General features: G+C 38.9%; 1 protein-coding gene and 1 pseudogene across 1 annotated transcript in view; both read left to right on the forward strand.

The window, feature by feature from the left end:
* The first annotated feature begins 8,526 nt into the window (after nt 1-8,526).
* Nucleotides 8,527-23,199, forward strand: part of TXLNG (taxilin gamma) — a 36,171-nt gene continuing 21,498 nt past the window's right edge. The window contains exons 1-2 of the mRNA XM_063082962.1: nt 8,527-8,600; nt 22,224-22,527. Of these exons, the coding sequence (XP_062939032.1) occupies nt 22,239-22,527 (289 nt within the window). The 5' untranslated portion in view covers nt 8,527-8,600; nt 22,224-22,238. The remainder of the gene's footprint in view (nt 8,601-22,223; nt 22,528-23,199) is intronic.
* LOC134366607 (large ribosomal subunit protein uL22-like) lies at nt 20,563-21,098 on the forward strand (annotated as a pseudogene).

Raw genomic sequence — 23,199 nt, forward strand, 5'->3', positions numbered from 1 at the left:
TATTTCCCCTTATCCCCAAATCATTCGCACTCAGTTCGAACAGAAACAAAAACAAAAACACAACAAAGTGTATCCAATCCGGAGTATTTCTAAACTTTTCCCGCAGGATAATGAGTGCCTTCGGGTACCGAGACACCGCCCCCAGAAACTACACGTCCCAGTGGGCTGCGAAGGAAGCACGGTTGGTATTCTCCCTTTCTCAGAATACAGCATGACGCTCCAATCTTGATCAGGGCCTGCGAGCCGTGGCCGCCCGGCCTGCTGGGACTTGTAGTCGGCTCCCGAGTCCCTTTCCCGGTCCGCGCAGACTCGCGCGGCCTCTGTCTGCCCTTCGGCCCTGCAGTAGCTCGGCCCAGGATTCTATGCTCCCCACCCCCATCTCGCTTCATGCCCTCGGGGGCCAACCTCCTCCGGTCACGGGACAAGCCTCGCAGGCGGCGATTGGTCGTGGGGGTTTGGGGGCGGGGCGCAAAGCCCAGCGAGGTTCCGTGCCTCTTGTCCAGCCGCTTGTTTGGTTGCTGCCGTCACCTCATGGCGACGCGGGTAGAAGAGGCAGCGCGGGGAAGAGGCGGAGGCGCGGAGGAGGCGACTGAAGCCGGACGGAGCGGGCGGCGACGCAGCCCACGGCAGAAGGTCAGTCAGGGATAAGCTCGTTGTTGCCGGGCCGAGGGGATGCTCGGGCTACCTTTTTCGGGGTCCACCTCTTCACTCTCCCCGCTTATCTTTAGCCACGGGGCGAACATCCGGTCCTCTTTCCTCCCAGGGGTGACGACAGTTGGAGCAGGTGGAGGGGGTGGGACCGGGATGGATGGGGTGGGAAAGGACGACGTTTGGGGTTTGGGGGCGCGCGGCGAGGGAGTGGGGAGGGAGGGCAGGGGACGCACCCGGGTCTGAGGGGGAGGGGTGCTAGGCGGGGGCGCGCCAGGTGTAACAGCCACGTGTGGCCGGCGCCTCGGGGCTCCAGGCTCCAGGTGTCCTCTCTCCCAGCCTCCGCTGTCACCGTGCTCCCCGCGCTGGGCGCAACCGTGTAGGGGCTCACTGGGGTCCCGGGCTCACCCTCCTCCCGTCGGGCAGGTGCGCGGGGCGCGCTGCGGGGTGCCCCGGGGCCGCTCAGGCGAGGCTGTTGCGCAGTAAGATAACCGCGCGGGAGCCGGGGCTGCGCTGCGCCCCCCTTCCCCCGCCCCCCGGAGCTCCCCGCCACTGCGCGGGCGGGTGAGCGCCGCGGGGCTGGCGGGGTGGGGGCTGCTGGGTCCCCAGGACCCAGGCCACGGGGCTCGTCTGTGGGCACCACGGGCCTGGCTGCACGTGGGGCCGGGGATGGGAAGGCGATGCAGGAGGACCTCGGTCCCGCAGACTTGGGAACAGCATCGCGTGACAGCCAGTCTTCCCAGTCCTGCTGTTCACACACACACACACATACACACTTCTTTTTTCTTTTTTTTCTTTTTTACACCCTCTTTCTTTTTTTTTAAATTTGGTGAGCGGAAACTTGAGCATCTCCCCGACCCTGGCCTTTGGTCTTTCTGAATCTGGGAGACAGCCTGGATCATTCCCCTTGCCTTACTTGACTCAGGTCAAGGAGTTTACAGTGTCTCCCTGGGTACAGTAAAATCGAGACCTCTCTCAGAATGGGAGAATTCCACTTGTTCTGGAACGCAGTGGTGGAGTTTGAAAAGATTGCACAAGAAATGGGGTACAGGGCTTTCGGGGCCCAGGAGCGGAGAACTGCGGGGAATGGGGCTGGGAAGGTGGAAATCCCCGTCTTTTTCCTTGCAGGTGAATATATTGAAACGTCCAACTTCTTGGATGTGCTGCGTGATCACTCAGGGCTATTTAATATTACATAATTATGTATTTGAATACTCTTAAAAATCACTTCTGGATGAAATTACGAAATAGTACTTTTCTAATGTGATTCGTGAACTTCAAAAGGGAGAACAAAGGTCAGAATTAGCGTTTTGGGGCCTGTTTCTTAGGTCAGCTATTTTCATATCTCTGCATGAGGGTGTTACTACTTCTCAATTACCTCTTTTTCTCTCCCTCTCTTTGTATTCTAAAAGAAAGATCCAGTGCTTGCAGGAGTGAAAAAGAAGCTGTGGACCAAATGTACTGTAAGGATTCAACAGTGTCACTTTGGACACTTACTCCCCGAGGGTGGGGAGCCAATCTAAGTGTTTGATTTCATAGGTTCCCCAGGGGAGAACTCTGAGAAAAAGCACTCCAATTGAGGACATCAGTTCCCTTTTATGCCACTGGGATAGGGACAGAAAGTCGCTGGATTAGGAACTGAGGTTTAATCAACTAGCATTTTGAACGAGCAAGATAAGAGGTAATGACCCTTTGATGTGCAGAGCTCTGCTTAACAGCTGCATATGAATAGTCATATGTGTCTGTACTGTCTCATTTTTGTTTACTTACCTCATAGTCCTTTACTCATACTTTTCTGGGCATCTTTTTCCTTTTGATTTCCAACTGACTGTGGCACAGAATTGAAATACATGGTTAAATATTAGTTTTTGAACTTTTGTTAAAAAAAATTGGCTGAATTATCTTGTGTCTGCAAAAATCACTTAATACTTCCTTACGGCTCTTAATTTTTTATTTCCTCTGGGTCACTGACTTGAAAAAATATTCCTTAATTCTGACTTAATCTCTACCCTCTTTTTCAGGAAGCAGAAACGACGTTTAATAAATTTGGTCATTTTGAAAATATTGAAGGAATTAAAAGAAAAGTGTCTGTGTTGTCATTATTTGGTTACATTATGGGACTTGAAGTGAGGAACAATTGGAGATGGGCTTTATTGGTTCCCGGTTGTTTTAACCATCTGCTTAGTTACTCTTGATCTCATTTAATTGTGGCACTGTTTCATAACTGTATCCATTTGAATGGTCTCTTCAGGTAACTTTTTTCTTCTGAATATAATGTTACATTTCTAGGGGTCTCTTGAAGAATTGTTTAAAACTGCTGATATGGGAACCACTAATGATATGTGGCTATTTAAATCTGTTTATTAAAGTTAAAGAAAATAAAAAATTCTGTTCCTCAGTCATAATAGCCAAATTTCAGGTGTTCAATAGCCAGTGTGGCTAGTGGCTATCATATTAGAGCAGATATAGAATATTTCCACCATTGCATAGAGTTCTATTGGATAGCATTGGTGTAAAAAGATGGGTATACATTATCAAGTATTCCAGGCATTTTTTAGAATGTCAAGCTTATTCATATTACTTCCTAAATCCCTATAAAACAAATGTAGAATTTGTTTTATAAGGTTGATTTTTTTTAAAAAAATAGATTTCTTGGAGCAGTTTTTAGATTTACAGAAAAATTGAGCAGAAAGAACAGAGTTCCCATATACACCTTCACACACACCCTTTTCCTCTCTTATTTACGTCTTGCATTAGTGTGGTGCATTTGTTACAATTGATGAGCCAGTAATGATCTATTATTATTAACTAAGTCCATAGTTTAGATTAGGGTTTACTCTAAAGTTGTACATTCTGTGGGTTTGAACAGATGTATAATGACATGTATCCATCATTACAGTATCATACAGAATAGTTTTACTGCCTGAAAATCCCCCATGCTCCACCTATTTATTCCTCCCGCCCTTTCTCCAAACTGCTGGCAACCACTGATGTTTTTGCTGTCTCCATAGTTTTGCCTTTTCCAGAATGTCTACAGTTGATTTTTTTTTTTTTGCTTGAGAATGTTAAAAATAATTTAACTTATTAAATTTATTTTTAACTCAAAGCATTTGGAAAAATAAAAATATATGGTACTCAGGCTCAAATTAACAAAATCTTACATTTACACAGTGCCGTATGGTTTTTATGACATATTTGCACAGACATTGACTCTTTCAGCATCACTCAGATGCTATGGAGGCTGGGCAGCTGTTATTGCCCCTCTCATTTACTGATGACAAACTGCTCGCCAAGGTCAAGTGATTTGCCCAAGGGGTGAAGCCGAGTCTGGAACTCAGTACCCTTTCATCTACACTACAATAATAGTATAGTAGTGGGTAAATAGTGTGGATTTTAGAGTCAAGACTCTTGGCTCTCTGCCACTTCATAGCTGTGCATCCTTGGGCAAGTTTCTCAATCTTTCTAAGCCTCAGTTGCATTATCTGTAAAGTGGGGATGATGCTAATACCTACTACAAAGGGTTATTGTGAAGAATAAATTGATGTGACACTTTTGGCACAGTAGAGGGCATGTAGAATTTTACGTGGTTTGGAGGGGAGAATATGAGAGCGATTCATTTCTCTTGTTTTTAGGATGTTGTTTGTAAATCCATCTAACAACCTTCATATTCTCCACTCTTTCTAGAATCTGTGATAGACATGGGGAGAAATAGGTCAGGATGGGGCAAGAGTGTGGGGATAGGAAGAAACCATTTCATTAATCTTGTATTCCTCCCCATTTGCCAACTTGATGAACTTCCACTCTTCTGGCACAGAGATTAAGTAATAAGAAACAAAGCGATCTATTATTTTCTAATTTTATTGCCAAGCTTTAGTAAATTAATTTCTTTTTCTTCTTTTTTTTTTTTAAACTGGAATCAAGCCGGAGAAGCAGTGATGAGAACAGACCAGATATAGTACATTCCTCTAGTAATACCACAATTTTATATCATAATGTGCCATATTTATTTATGTTACTGGAAGTGTTTCATATGTTGTTTTGTGTGTCATTTATATTGCTCTTGACTAGAGAAGTTTCATTTAGGAAAGTTTATGTCAAATCCAGATGATTTAAAGTGGTATATGTGATTTGCTTTTGTGGGATTCTTCGCAGGATTCACTATAATAAGTTTCTTTTATGCTGTTCAGCTTTTACACTTTTCAGAAAGTTATGTTTCAAAGGAAAGAAATTTGAGTCTTCAAATTTGTGTTTCATGTACTGTTAGGCATTTAAAATGTGCATGTGTTCTAATATTGCCTTAACTCTGCAAGGTAGGTGGTATCCCCAGGTATATGGATAGATAAGGCGTCTGAGGCTCAGTCAAAAACAAGCTAACAAACTTGCTTAAGTAACATATCTCACAGTGCAGTTTGCTTAGAGTTGGTATAGTATAATTGTGTAATTGATAGTACAACAGATGTCCCCTACTACTTGGGCAGTTTTCTGTTTACCTAGTGAGTTTTAACCTAATATCCCCAAGAAATCCCTTTGCCTCTCTTCCCCTTCCTGACCCCCTCCCTCCCAATTCCTTTTTGTTTGATTCTAATGTGATTATAAATAACTTTTAGTTAATATAACAGATGTGTAAGTATTTTATTTTTTTACTTTTTATTTATTTATTTTGGCAGCTGGCCAGTATGGGGAACCAAACCCTTGAACTTGGTATTACTAACGTGTCAGTATTTTAAATGTATAAAATAATATACAAATTTAATATAGTATTAATCAACATTGAGAATTAGCTATGTTTAAAATTTTCCCAGAGAGGGCATTTTCAGAAGAGGCTAAAAATAGGTCCGGTGACGTTTAAGATCCATTCAGACCCTGAGAGTACATTTTTATGGTGCAGTTTACTTCCTAGTTGAAATTCTGTTTGCATTTATAATTACTGAAATTTTATTAGTTGAAGGAAAAGATACACAAAATGTGTTCAGTATTGTCCTATGCTATCAAAATAATTTTATTAGCATTTATTGCTTAGGATGTTGATTTGCAGATTTGTTGATTCCCCAGAATGACCTCCATTATCTTCTTTCCTCACTCTGATAAAGGTCAAGGTAGAATGGTTTGGTGAGAAAGATGTGCCAGTAGCTTAGAAGCACATTTCAAGAATCTTTTGAAGTGTGGGTCATATTAAAAGTGAGAATGTATGTGTTTTGTAAAATATCTTTTTTTTTTTTCTGGCAACTGGCCTGTACAGGGATCTGAACCCTTGACCTTGGTGTTATAACACCACGCTCTAACGAACTGAGCTAACCGGCCATCCTAAAATATCTTTATTCAAATATTATTATAACAGTTCTGCTGTGTGCCAGCGATTTATATTCATTATATGTAATCTTTTTACAGTTGTAGAAGGTAGGTACTGTATATCTCCAGTTTACAGATAAGGAAACTGAGACGTTGACCACCCTGTGACCACACAGGAGGTAATAAGTGGTGTATTCAGAGTTTGGGCTCTTTGGGCTCCAAAGCCGTTATCCATATACCATGTATCTTGTGCTCTCAACACATTTCTTGAGGATAGTAAAGGTCAAAAATGTGCTCCTTATTGATTGAGAACAAAACTTTTTTTTTTTGGTCTTTTTCGTGACCGGCACTCAGCCAGTGAGTGCACCAGTCATTCCCATATAGGATCCAAACCCGCGGCGGGAGCGTCGCCGCGCTCCCAGCGCCGCACTCTCCCGAGTGCACCACGGTTTCGGCCGAGAACAAAACTTGATAATAAGTAGGACATATAAAAAGAAGGCTTGGCATTTCGAAAAAAGTGCATCAGGATTGGTACGTGTGGAACTGGGGGAAGGATGACTTCATAAAACCAGGACAGGGATGTTCTACTTAGGTAACCTGTAAAAGTAGAGGACCATTTTATATGTAGAAGTCTGTGGCTTGAGAATGCTAATGGTGTGACCTAGCCCTGCCCCTCTGCAAAATAGGTCAGGCCCCAGCATATTTCAGTGGCTTTGGGCATTAAAATGTTTAGATTCCCTGCTCTTTTTGCTGCTGAGATAGAGGTTTAGGCTAACACAGGTGTCTTTCAGATTACAGATAATGAGTTACAGTTTTAGAGCTAGAAGTGATTTTGCAAATTGTAGAGTCCAGCACCCTTTATTTTTATAAGAGAAATAGCCACAGAAGCTAAAAGTGAAATTTAACGGAGTCCTCTTATTCAAAGGCAAATGATGTACACAGTCTAATATAGATATTACCAGTAAATATACAGGGTTAGTACTTACTCAAGAGATTACGAGGCTAAAGAAGCTGTGTCCTAACTAGACCTTTTTCAGACCCTTTTGCTCATTCTTGGCTTCTTCACTAGTAGGAGAAATCAGGTTCCCTTGTTCCTGAGTTTAGCACTAGTGTGCATCTCTTTTCATTTATCTATTAATGCTTCCATGTGTTCTTGGTCCTCTTAAATACTGTGACAATTACTCTGGATCCTTTCACTGCTAACAAGTAGTAATTGGGACAACTCCTCGAACTTATGTTGCCTCCAATTTATGTCCCTTCTCAGAACTCCCATAATAAATGGCTTCACTCATTTGTTTATTTATTAATTTTTTGGGTCACAGCTTTATTGAGAAATAATTCACATACCATACAATTCAGCCAAAGTGCACAACTTAATGGGTTTTAGTATATTTACAGAGTGTGACCATCACCACACTTGTTTATTTTTAACATAACCTGGGAAGAGCATACTCTTTGGAACATTACAGAGAAAGATAAGAACTCAATCTCTGCTTACCATGACTGTGGATGTAGTACTTAAAATTACCTTAACCCTGAGGCTGTTACGAGCCAGAACGAAGGCCACAGGAAAATGTTTATACCATTTCTCCCTTGCTACCCATTTGGTACACCAATTGTAATCCAACACCAAGATGTGGACCCCTCTCTGATTATGGTTTGATTGAGCCGGGCTTCTAGTCTCTCTCCATCCCTTTTTCCACACAACTGGGTCAGAAATTCTCAAACTTTTTGGTTTGGGGATCTTTTTACACACTTAAAAATTATTGAGAATTCTAAGGATTTTTTGTTGCATTATATCTAATAATATTTACCATATTAGAAATTAAACCAAAAAATTAAAAATTATTATTAATCCATTTAAGAAAGAACTGATGTTGTACTGGTTATCTATTGCTGTATAACAAATTACCCCAAAACTTAGTGGCTTGAGACACTTATGATCTCAGTTTCTGTGGTTGAGAAATCTGGGTGTGGTTTAGCTGGGTCCTCTGCTTTTAGGTCCCTCATGGGCTGCCGTCATCTGAAGGATTGACTGGGAAGGATCCACTTCTTAGCTTACTCAGGATTCAGTTCCTCACCAGCTGTTGGACTGAGGCCTCAGTTCCTTGTGAGCTGTTGGCTGGAGACCTTTCTTGGTTCCTTGCCACATGGGCCTTTCACATAAGCATCTCACAACATGGCAGCTGGCTTCATCAGAACAAGCAAGAGAGAGTGCCAGCACAAGAGAGAAGGAAGTCACGGTCTTTGTATCTTAATGATAGAAGTGACATCTCACTTTTGCCAAATTCTCTCTTCATTAGAAGCCAGTCACTAGGTTCAGCTCACTCTCATGGGGAGGGGATTATACAAGGTTGAGAATACCAGGAAGATCATTGGGATCATTGGGAGCCGTGTAAGAAGTTGCCTACCACACGTTAACGTAAGTAACATTTTTTAGAATTAAAAATAGCTGATTTTCTAAAATAAAAATGTCATTCTTGTACATTTTTGCAGATCTTTTTAATGAATGGCTTAATAGGAGGCAGCTGAATTCTCATACCTGCTTCTGCATCAATCTGTTGTAATATGCCATTTTAGGTGAAGTATATGAGGACAGTCTGGACTCACATCTATGTAGTTGGAACACGGAGGAGTATTGCAATAGCCCTTTTGGATAACTGGTAATTCTTTGATTCTGTTGGTCTGTCTTGCACATTAAATGGATTTTTTTCCAATGCATTTTTTTGTAATATCTATTAGTCATTTGGAAAATATTGGTTTACTGAATTGTGTGGCAGTTCCAAATGTTGACACATTTTGTTATATGATATCAAAAAATCACATTGGGGGCGGGGAGGGCTGGCTGGTAAAGAGCATTGTGTTATAACACCAAAGTCAAAGGGTTCAGGTCCCCATACTGGCCAGCCACCAAGGAAAAAAAAAAAATCACATTAGTTAACAAATCACCACTCATCTCATCAGAAAAGTCTTTTTAAGAATTAGAAAGCTGTCGAGCTCATTGTAGGAGAGTTTTCAGAAATTCTGTTTTTTGCTTGAAAGCTCAAATTTTATCATGGGCAACAAATACTGTTGGCCTTGAAGTGACACACATGCTCTCTTCATATATTTTGGAGAAAATGTCTGCCAAATACGCAAGTCTGAGCAAACAACCATAGTCTTAAATAAAATCTATGAAAAGAGCAGCTAATTGAGCTCATAATTCAAACAGCCATTCCTGAAGACCACCAGCATACTCTGGTGTGCAACAGAAGTGCTTTGTGTGTGCTTCTGTGTCTTCACACATAATTAAAAGATGTGTACTCAAGGGTTGAGATTTAATAAAATTAATAATGTTTATGGTGTCATCAAGGGCATTTTTAAGTGAAAAAGGCTTTTCCCCCTCGTCTGTGAGTGCATGGTGGTGATGAAGACCATTCCTGGTGTAGTTTAGCACCACTGTATTGATTTGTTCTAAGGAGCCAACAGTGTTACTTATTACAGCTTTTGTACCATCAGTGCAGCACTGAAAAAGGCAAATAACATTTTAGTATTACTATGAAAATAGTTTTTAACCTTTTAGTCTACCTAGAAGAGTCGATTGATATATTTTGACCTTGTAAACTACCTGGAAGAGTCCACAGACCATACTTTGAGAACTACTGCCACTGAGTTTTCAAGAAGTAGGGTATGCTTTCCCCTGCTCCCTCTTTCCCAAGACCATTCTGTAAGAAAATAGGCTTACTTTTCATGGGCTTATTTCTAAAACTTGTTCTCAGGAATGTGGCATACCAGTTAGTGACTCAACTGCTTTATTTTATTAACGGAGCAATTCAGTAATGCTAGCAACCAGAATCTTTTTACATTTAATTCCTGATGACCACTATAGAGTTAGGTTGTATTTGCTAAAGGCTTGAAGAGTATTCTAAAATATTCACCATGATTCGTGTGTGTGTGCGTGGCACAGGCACGGTGCGGTGTAAAATATGCATAACATAAAATTTACCATTCTAACCAGTTTTAGGTGTATAGTTCAGTGGTATTAAGTACATTCACATGTTGCACAACCATCACCACCATCCATCTCCAGAACTTTTTATTTTCCTAAACCTAAACTTTACCCTTTAAATAAGTCCCCATTTCTCATTTTCCCTAGCCATTTTTTTCTTTTTAAATAGCTCCTGGGCCGAGCCCGTGGCACACTCGGGATAGTGCGGCGCTGGGAGCACAGCGACGCTCCTACCGCGGGTTCGGATCCTATATAGGAATGGCCGGTGCACTCACTGGCTGAGTGCCGGTCACGAAAAAGACAAATAAATAAATAAATAGCTCCTGAGCTTTTTTACTTTCCTTAGAAGGCTTTCCCCATGCCAAGGTTATGAAAAAAAGTTTTATTTAGGATTTCTTCTAGTTTTTTGTGGTTTTCATTTTTCATGTTTCAGTCTTGGTATATCTGGAGGGGTGAGACAGGATATCACTTTGTTCCTCCCGTATGGTTTGGGAGATATGGCAAATCATTTATTTCCTTTACTAATTTGAAGTGACACCATTTTTAATGTGGTAAACCATGTGTGGGTCTGTTGTGTGGTCTGTTTTTCTTTTTTTTGGAGGCTGGCTGGTACAGGGATCAAAACCTGGACCTTGGTGTTATCAGCACCGTGCTCTAACCAACTGTGCTAACTGGCCAGCGTATGGTCAGTCTATGGTCTGTTTTTGAAGACAGTACTATTTAACTAGGAAGTCTCCGACAAATATTTCATGGCTGAAATATAAATAAGATCTTACCTTTGGGAGTTTATATTTTGAGACATTAACAATTTATTATCCTAAAGAATATAGGCATATTGTAGAGACATGTACACCAGAATCTAATTATATACTAGTGCATGGTAATATATCATTTTATCTGTTAAAAATAAAAATCCTTTCATTTCATTCCTTTGTTCTAACCGTAAAACAGACTACTATTTAAGGAGGCATTGAGTTATATAATACATATTTTAAGGACTTTGATCCAAAATACTTAAAATAGGATTTTGAGATGAATGATTGCTAAAGTATTAGCTGGGAGGAAAACTTTGCTATCCAGAATAGTTCTTTGAAAGATAAAATACCCTCAGTATATAAACTATTTTAAGTGACTTATATAAATCTAAAGTCCCTTTTCTAATTTAAGCTCTTGAAAATGTAATTTTTAGGGTAGATTTGTTTGTAAAACTTTGTATTTGGAGATGTAAAAGCCCCTCAAAGTACTGGAAGAGTTTATAAGGGAGGTTCATATTTTAAAAAAAACAAAACAAAACAAATAAGGCCAATAGCTGATGTCCTGAGAGACATAGGGCACCTTTGATAGCTTTCACTATTTCCCTGGCCACTTCTGCCTTCACTGGCCCACACCAACTCTCTTGTCTTCACATTCCTGATTGGTAGTTAACAACTCCTCGGGTAAGTTATTAGAAACAGGGTTGGAGGGACTTTTAGAGATAATTTATTTTATCCTAAAACACAAAGTTAAAAACAGCAACAACAAACTAATATCAGTTCCTTAAATAATCACTTCAAATTATTTAAAGATATCTCTGCCTCAAAGTTAGACGTGTTTCACCTCACTAAACCCTAGAGTTAATCCCTGGTAAAAATTCTACAGATCTTTCTCAATGTTTTCCTAAGTGCATACTGCTATATGTAGCATACTGTGTGTTTTTAGACATTTAATTTCTTAGATTTATTTTGTAACTGCATCAGAGATCTATTTGACTTTGAACTTGCATTTCCCAAGGCTGATTTATGAAGTGAGGGGGGAGCTCTTGAGTTTGGTAGACCTGGTTTTGAATTTTACTGGCCCCTTTTACTGATTTTAATATGATCACAGGCAAGTTGCTTAATCTTACCAAGTCTCGTCTTCCTTACCTGGGAACAATAAGGCCTACCTCTCAGTGGGGTGGGAAAACTTTGAGTGTAGCCTCGTGTAGTGCCACCTTGTACATACTAAAGGTTCCCTTTATTTGCTTGATAAGTTTCTCCTAGACTCTTTAGGAATCCAAGGCAAGCTAAGGATCTCTGCCCAGGAAAATTCATAAATGTTCGTAAGCCTTTCCATCTGCTTCCTCTGAAGGTCCACCCTAGCCCTAACTGGCAAGGACTGCGTGAAAACCGCTCTCTGCACAGGCCTGGCACTGGTCAAAGGCATTTGAGCTTGTGTAAGCGGACAATAGTGGAAATAATTAGGAAGTGAATGTGGGTGTTCACTGTTTTTTTGTTTTTTTGTTGTTTTTTTTTATACCAGTATTGGTAAAAGAGCAGCAATTACTAAAATAATTTAAGCTCTTTAAACAAAATAAGCCAAGGAAATACTTTTTTTTTTTTAACTTCAACAATAATTGAAAGAGTATAAATGAAAATTTTCAACTTTAAAATTGTTCATCTGTCTCTTTATTCAGAGTAGAAGGGAAAGAAACTCACTTAAATATTTTTTTCCTTTAGCCTTTTATTTTTATTTTTTTCTAACGGCTGGCTGGTAGGGGGATCCGAACCCTTGACCTTGGTGTTACAAGGTGGTGCTCTAACCAGCTGAGCTAACCAACCAGTCCTCCTTTAGGCTTTTAATTTTCATGTGATTTCAGTTTTGAATGTATTGATTCAAAAAGCTATTACAGGGTACTACTCATGTTCATTTGCAAAAATTTCTATAATACTTATTCTTTGCTCCTACAACTTATTGTTGATAAACTGGTGGCTGCCTATTTTGAAGGCATTTCTTGGTCAGTTAGGGAGTTAACTTAGCTCCAAGTAGTGAGACAGTGAAAAGAAGATTGTGAAATGTATCCTTTGACCAGAGGGGAGTGGCTAGGGTTGGAGATTATTGGTGTTTAAGGCTCTAGTAAACACTCTCGACACTATGGCGTGCTTCTCTGGTGTCTTTTAAGCTACGAGAGGTACACATGCTGCTCCTGAGTATGGACTTGACAAACAAGATGAAAGTGTGATAGCTTCTGTTTCATGATTTTGTTCAGGGAAGGGTTTTAATAGAAATCCGTCAGGGAACTACTTAGTGTTGATTTCATTTTCATTTGAGATTGGAATTTATTTATTTATTTATTTTTGTCTTTTTGTGAACGGTAAGGGGATCACAACCCTTGGCTTGGTGTCTTCCGCACCGCGCTCAGCCAGTGAGCGCACCGGCCATCCCTGTATAGGATCCGAACCCGCGCCAGCGCTCCCAGCGCCGGCGCACCGCATGCGGGGGTCAGCCGAGATTGGAATTTAAATAAACACTTCCTCTCCCTTCTGTTTGTCCTAATGATGGGTATTGCATTAAAGAACTCTATTCATCTTCGTGTTTAAAAATGTTTAAAAGCTGTTGTAAAGGTAACTCATGGTACCCAACTTGAAAGATGAAAACAGGCATGCTGTGAAAGTCCTTCCACTCCTGTCCCCTACCCACTTAGTTTCCCTCCAGTAATATGTTTTCTGCCAGAGATTGTATATGCTTCCCCACTCATGAATTTATACAGTCGCCTCCCATCACAGACTGCCAAATCATAAGGCATAAGGTACATACTATAAAGTATTTTGCTTTTCCCCTTATTGACCCATCCTAACAGACCAGTAATTACACAACTGCCTTATTCTTTTTTCACAGATGCTATAGTACACCTTTGGATGGACATACCACAATTTATTCATCCAGTCCATTCTTAATTGACATTTAGGTTATTTCTAATTTTTTGCTACCACAAATAATGCTGTACTGGTTATCTGTAGGAAAAATTAGTAAGAAGTAAATTTGCAGGCCGAGCCCGTGGCGCACTCGGGAGAGTGCGGCGCTGGGAGCGCAGTGACACTCCCGCCGCGGGTTCGGATCCTATATAGGAATGGCCGGTGCACTCACTGGCTGAGTGCCGGTCACGAAAAAGACCAAAAAAAAAAAAAGTAAATTTGCTGGGCTGAAGCACATATGACTTGGTTTTTCCCCATCTTATGAAAATTTTTTCTTTCTTTTCTTTTTTTTTTTAAAGATGACCAGTAAGGGGATCTTAACCCTTGACTTGGTGTTGTCAGCACCACGCTCTCCCAATAGAGCTAACCTAACTGGCCATCCCTATATAGGGATCTGAACCTGTGGCCTTGGTGTTACCAGCACCACACTCTCCCAAGTGAGCCACGGGCCAGCCCAAGCGCTTAGAATTTTTAATAAAATTTACATATAATATGTTCTGTGATTTTTCCAAAATGTTCTGTTATTAGTGAAAGTAGTTTTCTTTTTTGAATTTTTTTTTTAATTACAGGAGTAATAAAAATTAATTGTAGGAAAACTAGAGAATACAGAGATGCAAAAAGAATTACCATCTGTTATTATACCATTTAAAAATAACCATTATAGGTTTGATCCCTGTACCAGCCAGCCACCAAAAACAAAAACCAAAAAATTAAAAAAAACAAATATTATTAGTATCTAGATGTCTTTCCTTCCAACACTTTCTCTGTGTGAATGTGTGTATTTACATACATACATGTGTGTATAGTGTGTATAAAAGGTATAGTGCACACTGTTTTGTAATTTGTTTTTATACATAATATTTTGAGAGCATCTCTCCCCATTGTTAAAGAGACTTTGATAAGATAGCTGGGCCAGGACAAGGATGTTTATACAGTAGCAGACAGAGGGGTAGTAATGAAGCAGTATATTGTTGTAGTTACTAACTATAACCTTAGGCAAAATACTTAAGCAAAGCCATAGTTTGCTTATCTGTAAAATGGTGATAATAATAGTACCTCCCTCATGGCATTGTTATAAGAATTATGTTAGTTAAAGTAGGAATGTGCTTCCAGTAGTGCTTAGATGTAGTATTTGCTGTATAAGTGTTAGTTGCTACTGCTATTGTTTATACAAGAGATTGTACCCAAGAAAAGGCATCCAGAATGAGATTGTACCCAAGAAAAGGCATCCAGAATGAGTAACAGAGAGAGGACAGAGTAGGAAATTGTATTGGCCACATGACATAGAATTCTCTTCTTGAGGAGATGAGGGCTGAGAAATCATTTACGATTTGAATAAAGTTGTGGGCCAAAGAATTTGCTTCATATCCAATAATAGTCCAATGCAGAGCCTCAAGCAGGTTGTTAAATGAATAGCCCTTGCAGTAGAAAAATTGGGGCCTGCTATTTCAAGAGTATTTGTAGACTAGGGTTTGAATCAAGCCCACCTGGAACTGGGCTTATTCATAAACAAAAAGATTTTGTAGAGCCAAAATAAATCTTTCATTAGCAAATGTGAAAAATACCCCAGTACTGCTACATAAAAATTAGTTGCACAGGAGAGACGAGAAACGTAAGACTGTCTTGTTTCTAATGATAAAATAGTAGTGGTGTTCTCTATAACTTGTGTATTAATGCTTAGGTACTTTCCATAGCTTATTTTCAGCAGCTATTTTTGCCCCTGTATGTTCTCCATCAGTTAGCATTCGAGTACCTTTGGTATATAAGCTATTGCCACCTAGGAGGAGATACATACCAAATAAGTGATAATGTAATATGTGTGACAGGAGTTCAGAGTTAGGAGTGTCTGGAAAGACAAAAAAAAGTATTAACCACAAATAGGGAGTGATGACATAAAAATAGAAGGAAAACAAGAGATGTGATATTTGTGCACTATACAGATTAATTTAATATCCTTATTTATGCTGAATGCCACCAGTTATTATTCTGAGTTAGGCGATTGTTCTTTGGCCTTTCTCTGGTCTTTAAGCTGTCTTTTTTTTCTTGCATATTTGAATAGTTATTGATCTATGTACCTTTAATCTGAAAGCAAGAGTAACTTCTAATTAAATCTCCTGTGACATTTAAAAATAGGTGAATATAGTATGTCTTTTCTCCAAATTGAGGGAACAAAGAAGTCAGTTGAAAAATCAGTAATTGGAGAAAATATTTGCAAATCATATCTGACAAGAGACTTAAATCTACTATATAGAGAACTCTTACACCAAGGTACACTGTTTGACCCCTGTACCAGCCAGCTGCCAAAAAAAAAAAAAAAAAAGAAAAAACCCACTTCTTATAATCCAGTAATAATATAACAAATAACCCAATTAAAAAATTGGCAAAAAATCTGAATTAATATTTCTTCAAAAGGATATACAAATGGCCAATGAGTACACGAAAAGATGTTCAACATTGTCAGTCATTAGGGAAATGCATATCAGAACCACGATGAGATACTATCATATCCAGTAAGATGGCTATAATCAAAAAGACATAATACCAAGTGTTAGTGAGGATGTGGAGAAATTGGAATCCTCATACACTTCTGGTGGGAATGTAAAGTGGTACAGTTGCTTGGGAAAACAGTCTGGAAGTTCCTCAAAAGGCTAAACATAGAGTGGCCATATAACCCAGGAGTTCTAAGTATATTCCCTGCAGAAATGTAAACATATGTCCACACAAAAATGTGTACATTAATGTTCATAGTTTTATTAGACATAATAGCCCAAAATTGGAAATAATCCAGATGTTCATCAGTTGATAAATGGATAAATAAAATGTGGTCTATCCATTACAGTGGAATATTATTCAGCCATAAGAAGGAATGAAATAGTGATACATGCTACAACATGACTGAACCTTGAAACTATGCTAAGTGGAAGAAGCTAGATTTAAAAGGCCACATAATGTATGGCTCCATTTATATGAAATGTCCAGAATAGCCAAATCTATAGAGACAAAGTAGATTAGTTGGCTAAGGCTGGAGGTAATGGGGAGATTAAGGGCCAATAGCTAAAGAGTATGTGATTTCTCTTTGGGGTGATGTGTTCTAAGGTTGACTGGTGATAGCTGCACAACTCTGTGAATGCACTACAAACCAGTAAATTGTACACTTGAAATGGATGGATTATATGGTATGTGAGTTACATCTCAATAAAGGCATTACAAAAAAAAAATCACTAATGGAACTGAAAAGCTGGAAATTAACCAATTCCATTTCTCAAGTAGCTTTCCTTTTTTTTTTTAATTTTTATTTTTTATTTTGTCAATATACAATGTGGTTGATTATTGTGGCCCATTACCAAAACCTCCCTCCCTCCTCCCTCTCCCCCCTCCCTCCCAACAATGTCCTTTGTGTTTGCTTGTCATATCAACTTCAAGGAATTGTAATTGTTATGTCTTCTTCCCTCCCCCCCACCCCCAGTTTTTTGTGTATTTATTTATTTATTTTTAGCTCCCACAAATAAGTGAGAACATGTGATATTTCTCTTTCTGTGCCTCACTTGTTTCACTTTTTATAATTCTCTCTAGGTCCATCCATGTCGTTGCAAATGGCAGTATTTCATTCGTTTTTATAGCAGAGTGGTATTCCATTGTGTAGATATACCACATTTTCTGTATCCACTCATCTGATGATGGACATTTGGGCTGGTTCCAACTCTTAGCTATTGTAAAGAGTGCTGTGATGAACACTGGGGAACAGGTATACCTTCGACTTGATGATTTCCATTCCTCTGGGTATATTCCCAGCAGTGGGACAGCTGGGTCATATGGTAGATCTATCTGCAATTGTTTGGGGAACCTCCATACCGTTTTCCATAAAGTCTGCACCATTTTGCAGTCCCACCAACAGTGTATGAGAGTTCCTTTTTCTCCGCAACCTCACCAGCATTTATCGTTCACAGTCTTTTGGATATTAGCCATCCTAATTGGGGTGAGATGGTATCTCAGTGTGGTTTTGATTTGCATTTCCCGAATGCTGAGTGATGTTGAACATTTTTTCATATGTCTGTTGGCCATTTGTATATCTTCCTTAGAGAAATGCCTACTTAGCTCTTTTGCCCAATTTTTAATTGGGTTGCTTGTTTTTTTCTTGTAAAGTTGTTTCAGTTCCTTGTATATTCTGGATATTAATCCTTTGTCTGATGTATATTTTGCAAATATTTTCTCCCACTCTGTTGATTGTCTTTTAACTCTGTTAATTGTTTCTTTTGCTGTGCAGAAGCTTTTTAGTTTGATATAATCCCATTTGTTTATTTTTCCTTTGGTTGCCTGTGCTTTTGGGGTCGAATTCATGAAGTCTTTGCCCAATCCTACTTCCTGAAGTGTTTCTCCTATGTTTTCTTTAAGAAATTTTATTGTTTCAGGGCGTATATTTAATTCTTTAATCCATTTTGAGTTGATTTTAGTATATGGTGAGAGGTATGGGTCTAGTTTCATTCTCCTGCATATTGATATCCAGTTATCCCAGCCCCATTTGCTGAAGAGGCAGTCTCTTTCCCAGTGTATAGGCTTGGTGCCTTTGTCAAAGATCAGATGGCTGTAGGTGTGTGGGTTGATTTCTGGATTCTCTATTCTATTCCATTGGTCAGTGTGTCTGTTTTTATGCCAGAACCATGCTGTTTTGGTTATTATAGCTTTGTAGTATAGTTTAAAGTCATGTAGTGTTATGCCTCCAGCTTTATTTTTTTTGTTCAGCATTGCTTTGGCTATCCATTTCTCAAGTAGCTTTCTTATTAAAGTTGACCCTAGGAGAGGCCTGAGGTTTTTCTTGTTGAAAGTTATTTATGCTTCCCTTTCTCTCTACAAATTGTGTGGTCATTGTATTTTTTTTTTCATTTATTTTTATTGAAATGTAATTGATTATACATATTTGTAGGGTAAGAGTTGAATCATCAACAACTGTATACAATGTGTGATGATCAAATCAGGATAATTAGCATATTCATCATTACAAAATGTAATCATTTCTTTTTGATGAGGACATTTGATCTCTTCTAGCCATTTGATAACTTGCATTAATGATCATTGTATTTTTGATGTGGCTCAACACCATGTTTTCTGGGATTGTGTGGGTTTTATCATCATTATCACATGTTTGAGAAATTCTATTATGTGTTAGAGATAAGCAGTCTTCTATTTTAATTCTCTCTAAATATTTCATCAATATTTAAGGCCAGCATTGTGGTCTTGTAGCTCTATTCCTATACCTGATGGTTTTCAGGGAATAGGTTTGGAAGTTATTTTAAAAATTGGGGAAGAAGATATTAATAGTACTCTTTTTTTTTTTTCTCCCTGTACTGCTTTTGTGTAAATGGTTTCTGTTAACATTATCCATGTGCCCAACTAGTATATGGTGGTTTAATATTTGATAATAAAATAGAGGTAGAACTATTAGTTAAATGTATAATGTAGCATTAAAATTATCACTTTGTATCTGCTTTGATGATATTAATACTTCTGTAGTATGTTATTCAGGCATATTAATGACTTTAGGAAGTTTCTGCTGTAATGAAATCTTACAAATAATGCTTCCAAAAACTTCATTGTAAGTTTTTAAAAACTTAATACCTATGGATTACACTTGAGAAACATTACTCTGTGTAATATGTTACATATGGAAGTGAATTTTTAAATATTTTTTCAAAGAATCTGAGAGTCTTTCCGTATTACTTTGTAAGTTTTTTCTTTCTGAATGAGGCTTAGAATGTGGTATCAAACCGTAACTCTGAAAAGAGACAACCCATTTCCCCTTAATGCATTGATTTTTTTTTTTAAAGAAATCAAAGTATTACATTCATATTACTTTTAAAGTATCATGAAAACTATGAGACTGTTTAGTCTCTGTCCTTAGAGGAAAATATTTCTTTGTTGGTTTTTCATAACTCTTGAATAATGTATAAAGTTCAAGTTTTTAAATAAACTTTATTGAAGTAAAACATACCTTCAGGTAAGTATGCAGGTCATAAATGTTTAGGCTTAATGAATTTTTACTGGGTCACTCCATCTAGATCAAGAAATAGAGTATTACCAAGCACCCCAGAAGGCCCTACCCCCAGTGGTAAGCAGTATCCTGATTTCTAGCACCATTGGTTAGTGTGGCCTGTTTTTGAACTTTATAAATAAATTGTTTCCTACAGTAGGTACTTTTCTGGCACCTTCTTCACAATGTTAGGTCTGTGTGACTCATCTGTGTTGCTGCATCTAGCAGTAGTTCATTCTCATTGCTGGACAGTATGAACATACTATAGTTTCTCCATCTGTTGATAGAAATTTGGGTTGATTCCATCTGGAGGTGATTACTAATAGTGCTGCTTTAAACATTCTTGGCCTTTGGGTGCACATATGTACACACTTGGGTAAAATCCTAGAGTTAACTGGGTTAGAAGGTATCCATATTGCCAAAGAGTGTTTCAAAGTGACTATGCTAATTTGATCTTCCAAAAGCACAATACTGATTTATCAACATTATACTATGTAAACTAAGGTTTTAGTTTCCTTAACCTCTCCTTTCTCTGTCCATCCCCTCCTACTTTGATACTTTATTTTTAGTTCTTTAGTTGGATACTGTTGTAACTTGAAGTAACAAATCTCTGCTCTCCCATTAATTTTTTTTCTTCAAGTGGTGATTCCAATTGCAGCCCATTGATTTTTGAACGTAACTTTTATCCACTTGTGATAAGAGAAAGAGGACTGGCTGGTTAGATCAGTTGGTTACAGAGTATGGTGCTGATAACACCAAAGCCCCAGGAATCCCTGTGCTGGCCTGCTGCCAAAAAAAAAAAAAGAGAGAGAGAAAGGTATTAGACACACACCCCCCGCATTGTATCATTCAGAAAAGGAAGAGGTCCTCTTCCCATAAGCAACCTAAGGTAATCTGTAAAAATGGTTCGCTATTCGCTTGACCAAGAAAACCCCACAAGATCATGCAAATCAAGAGGTTCAAATCTTTGTGTTCACTTTAAGAACAGCTGCCCAGGCCATCAAGGGTATGCATATCTGAAAAGCCACCAAGTATCTCAAAGATGTCACTTTACAGAAGCAATGTGTACAGTTCCAGCACTAGAATAGTGGAGTTGGTAGGTGTGTCCAGGCCAAACAGTGGGGCTGGACACAGGGTCGGTGGCCCAAAGAGAGTGCTGAATTTTTGCTGCACGTGCTTAAAAATGCAGAGAGTAATGCTGAACTTAAGGGTTTAGATGTAGATTCTCTGGTCGTTGTGCACATCCAGGTGAACAAAGCACCCAAGACATGCCGCTGTACTTAAAACTTACAGAGCTCACGGTCAGATTAACTCACACATGAGCTCCCCCTGCTGCATCGAGATGATCCTTACTGAAAAGGAACAAATTGTTCCTAAACCAGAAGCGGTTTCACAGAAGAAAAAGATATCCCAGAAGAAACAAAAACTTATGGCATGAGAATAAATTCAGCATTAAATAAATGTAAATAAAAGTAATAAAAAAGAAAAGGAAATGGCCCTCTTTCTTACAGAGAGGAAATGTACAGAATTTAAATTTGTGCCACATGATATGACCAAGTAGTGTTAACAAGGGGGGAAAACCCCACATAAATAGGGTTAAAAATATGATGGAAGAGGGAACCTCCTTTTGTACTGTCTTAGCCTCCTGTGGCTCTGGCAAGAGTAAGGTAAAATTACGGATTGAAGAATAGAATAATGGAATAAAGGCATCTTTGCTATGTATACTATCTGTATTAGTTAGGGCAGGGATTGCTGCTTAAAATATGTCTCAAAATTTCTGTGGCTTAATACAAGAGTTTATTTCTTGTTTACCTAATAGTCCTGTGTAGGTTTTCTTTGTAGGTAGGGTGGCTTTCCTGTACATACATGGGATTTAGGGGGCCAGGCTGCTTTCATCTTGTGGTTCTGCCATCCCATAGGGTCTTGGAAACCCCTGCATTCATCCAGAGTGGGGACGAGATGGTGGAGAAAAACGTATGCTTCTAAGAATAAAAGTCTTGTTGCAGAAGGGACAGTCATTGCCTCCACTCACATTCAATTGGTGGGAACCTCACATGGGAGTCCCACCTAGATGTCAGAGGGCTGGGAAATGTAAGTCTCTGGCTGGGCACTTGTCCTGTAGTGCCAGCTCCATGGGATATTTGTGGAGCATGGGTTGTTGATGGATAGCTGGCTAGCCATCTCTGCTTAACTATCTCCTTGAGGATGAGACTAGAATAATTAATTAATGTCCATTAACTTGGGACAATTTAGCTTCTGTTAAGGTGCTGATTATTTTAAGTGGTGAATTTTTATAGGGAAATAAATTTAGATTTACAACTAAATGGTATTTCTTGCCTCCTTTGATACTACTTAGTTGTGTGATTTGTTTGAACTTTAATTTCCTTGTACCTCACAGTCAGATCATCTCTCAGTGAAACTTGGAAACTACCATGTTTACATCAATTTTATAAACCACTGAGAAAGAAAAAGTCTGTCAAGCTATGATGTGCCATTGCTTCTAAACATTGATTACATTTGATTTAACCCCTTCCATCTTTTTTCTCCTTCCCCTTTCCCCTAGTTTGAAATTGGCACAATGGAAGAAGCTGGAATTTGTGGGCTAGGGGTGAAAGCGGATATGTTGTGTAACTCTCAATCAAATGATGTTCTTCAACATCAGGACTCCAATTGTGCTGTCACAAGTAACAAGCACTCATTGGAAGAGGATGAAGGCAGTGACTTTATAACAAAGAACAGGAATTTGGTGAGCCCAGTGTACTGCACACAAGAGTCAAGAGAAGAAATTCCTGGACGAGAAACTCGAACAGATCCCCCTGATGGTCAGCAAGATTCAGAATGCAACAGGAACAAAGAAAAAACCTTAGGTAATAATCACTGCTCAGTGGTTGGATGTTTTCACATACTGCTCTTTTTACTTGTGTTTTCTGCAGCACAGGTGATCATGAATCATTTTGGAGGTCCTTAACTAATACAACCTATTGTACTCAGTGAGGTCAGTCTGCATGTCTGTTGGAGTTATGTGCAAGTGGTTAAAATAGCAGAGTAGGAAGCTTAGTTATTTCTCTAAATAATAAAGAATTGGCCTTCTTGAAAAAATTTGGAGCCAACTTGACAGAAGTAGTATCTGACTTGCCTTGTTTGTGTCTTTAATGTAGACTGACCACAAATTACTGTGAAAACTATCTAATTATTTGACCAGATTATTAAAAAACTAGGCACAAAACTTTAGAGACAGTATAATGTTATCTGTTATAGTTCAGAAAGTGGGTAAAGATTGGCTTTTAGGGTATGTTTTTTCTCTCCTGCTATGTTTTCTGATTTAGGACTAAGAATGTGATATGCTAAATCTGATGAATGAAATCTGAAACTCCCTTTTATTTTAGCCTTATTGGTTTTTCCTCAGTTTTTTTATACTTATGAGGGTACTCCAAAAAGTTTGTGAAAAAATAGAATTAAAAGATAATACAAACCTTTCCATGAACTTTTTGAAGAGCCCTTGTATATTATACCTAAGATTTACAGTGTTTGATTTACAT

This window comes from Cynocephalus volans, chromosome X (assembly GCF_027409185.1).
Source record: "Cynocephalus volans isolate mCynVol1 chromosome X, mCynVol1.pri, whole genome shotgun sequence".
Lineage (NCBI taxonomy): Eukaryota > Metazoa > Chordata > Mammalia > Dermoptera > Cynocephalidae > Cynocephalus > Cynocephalus volans.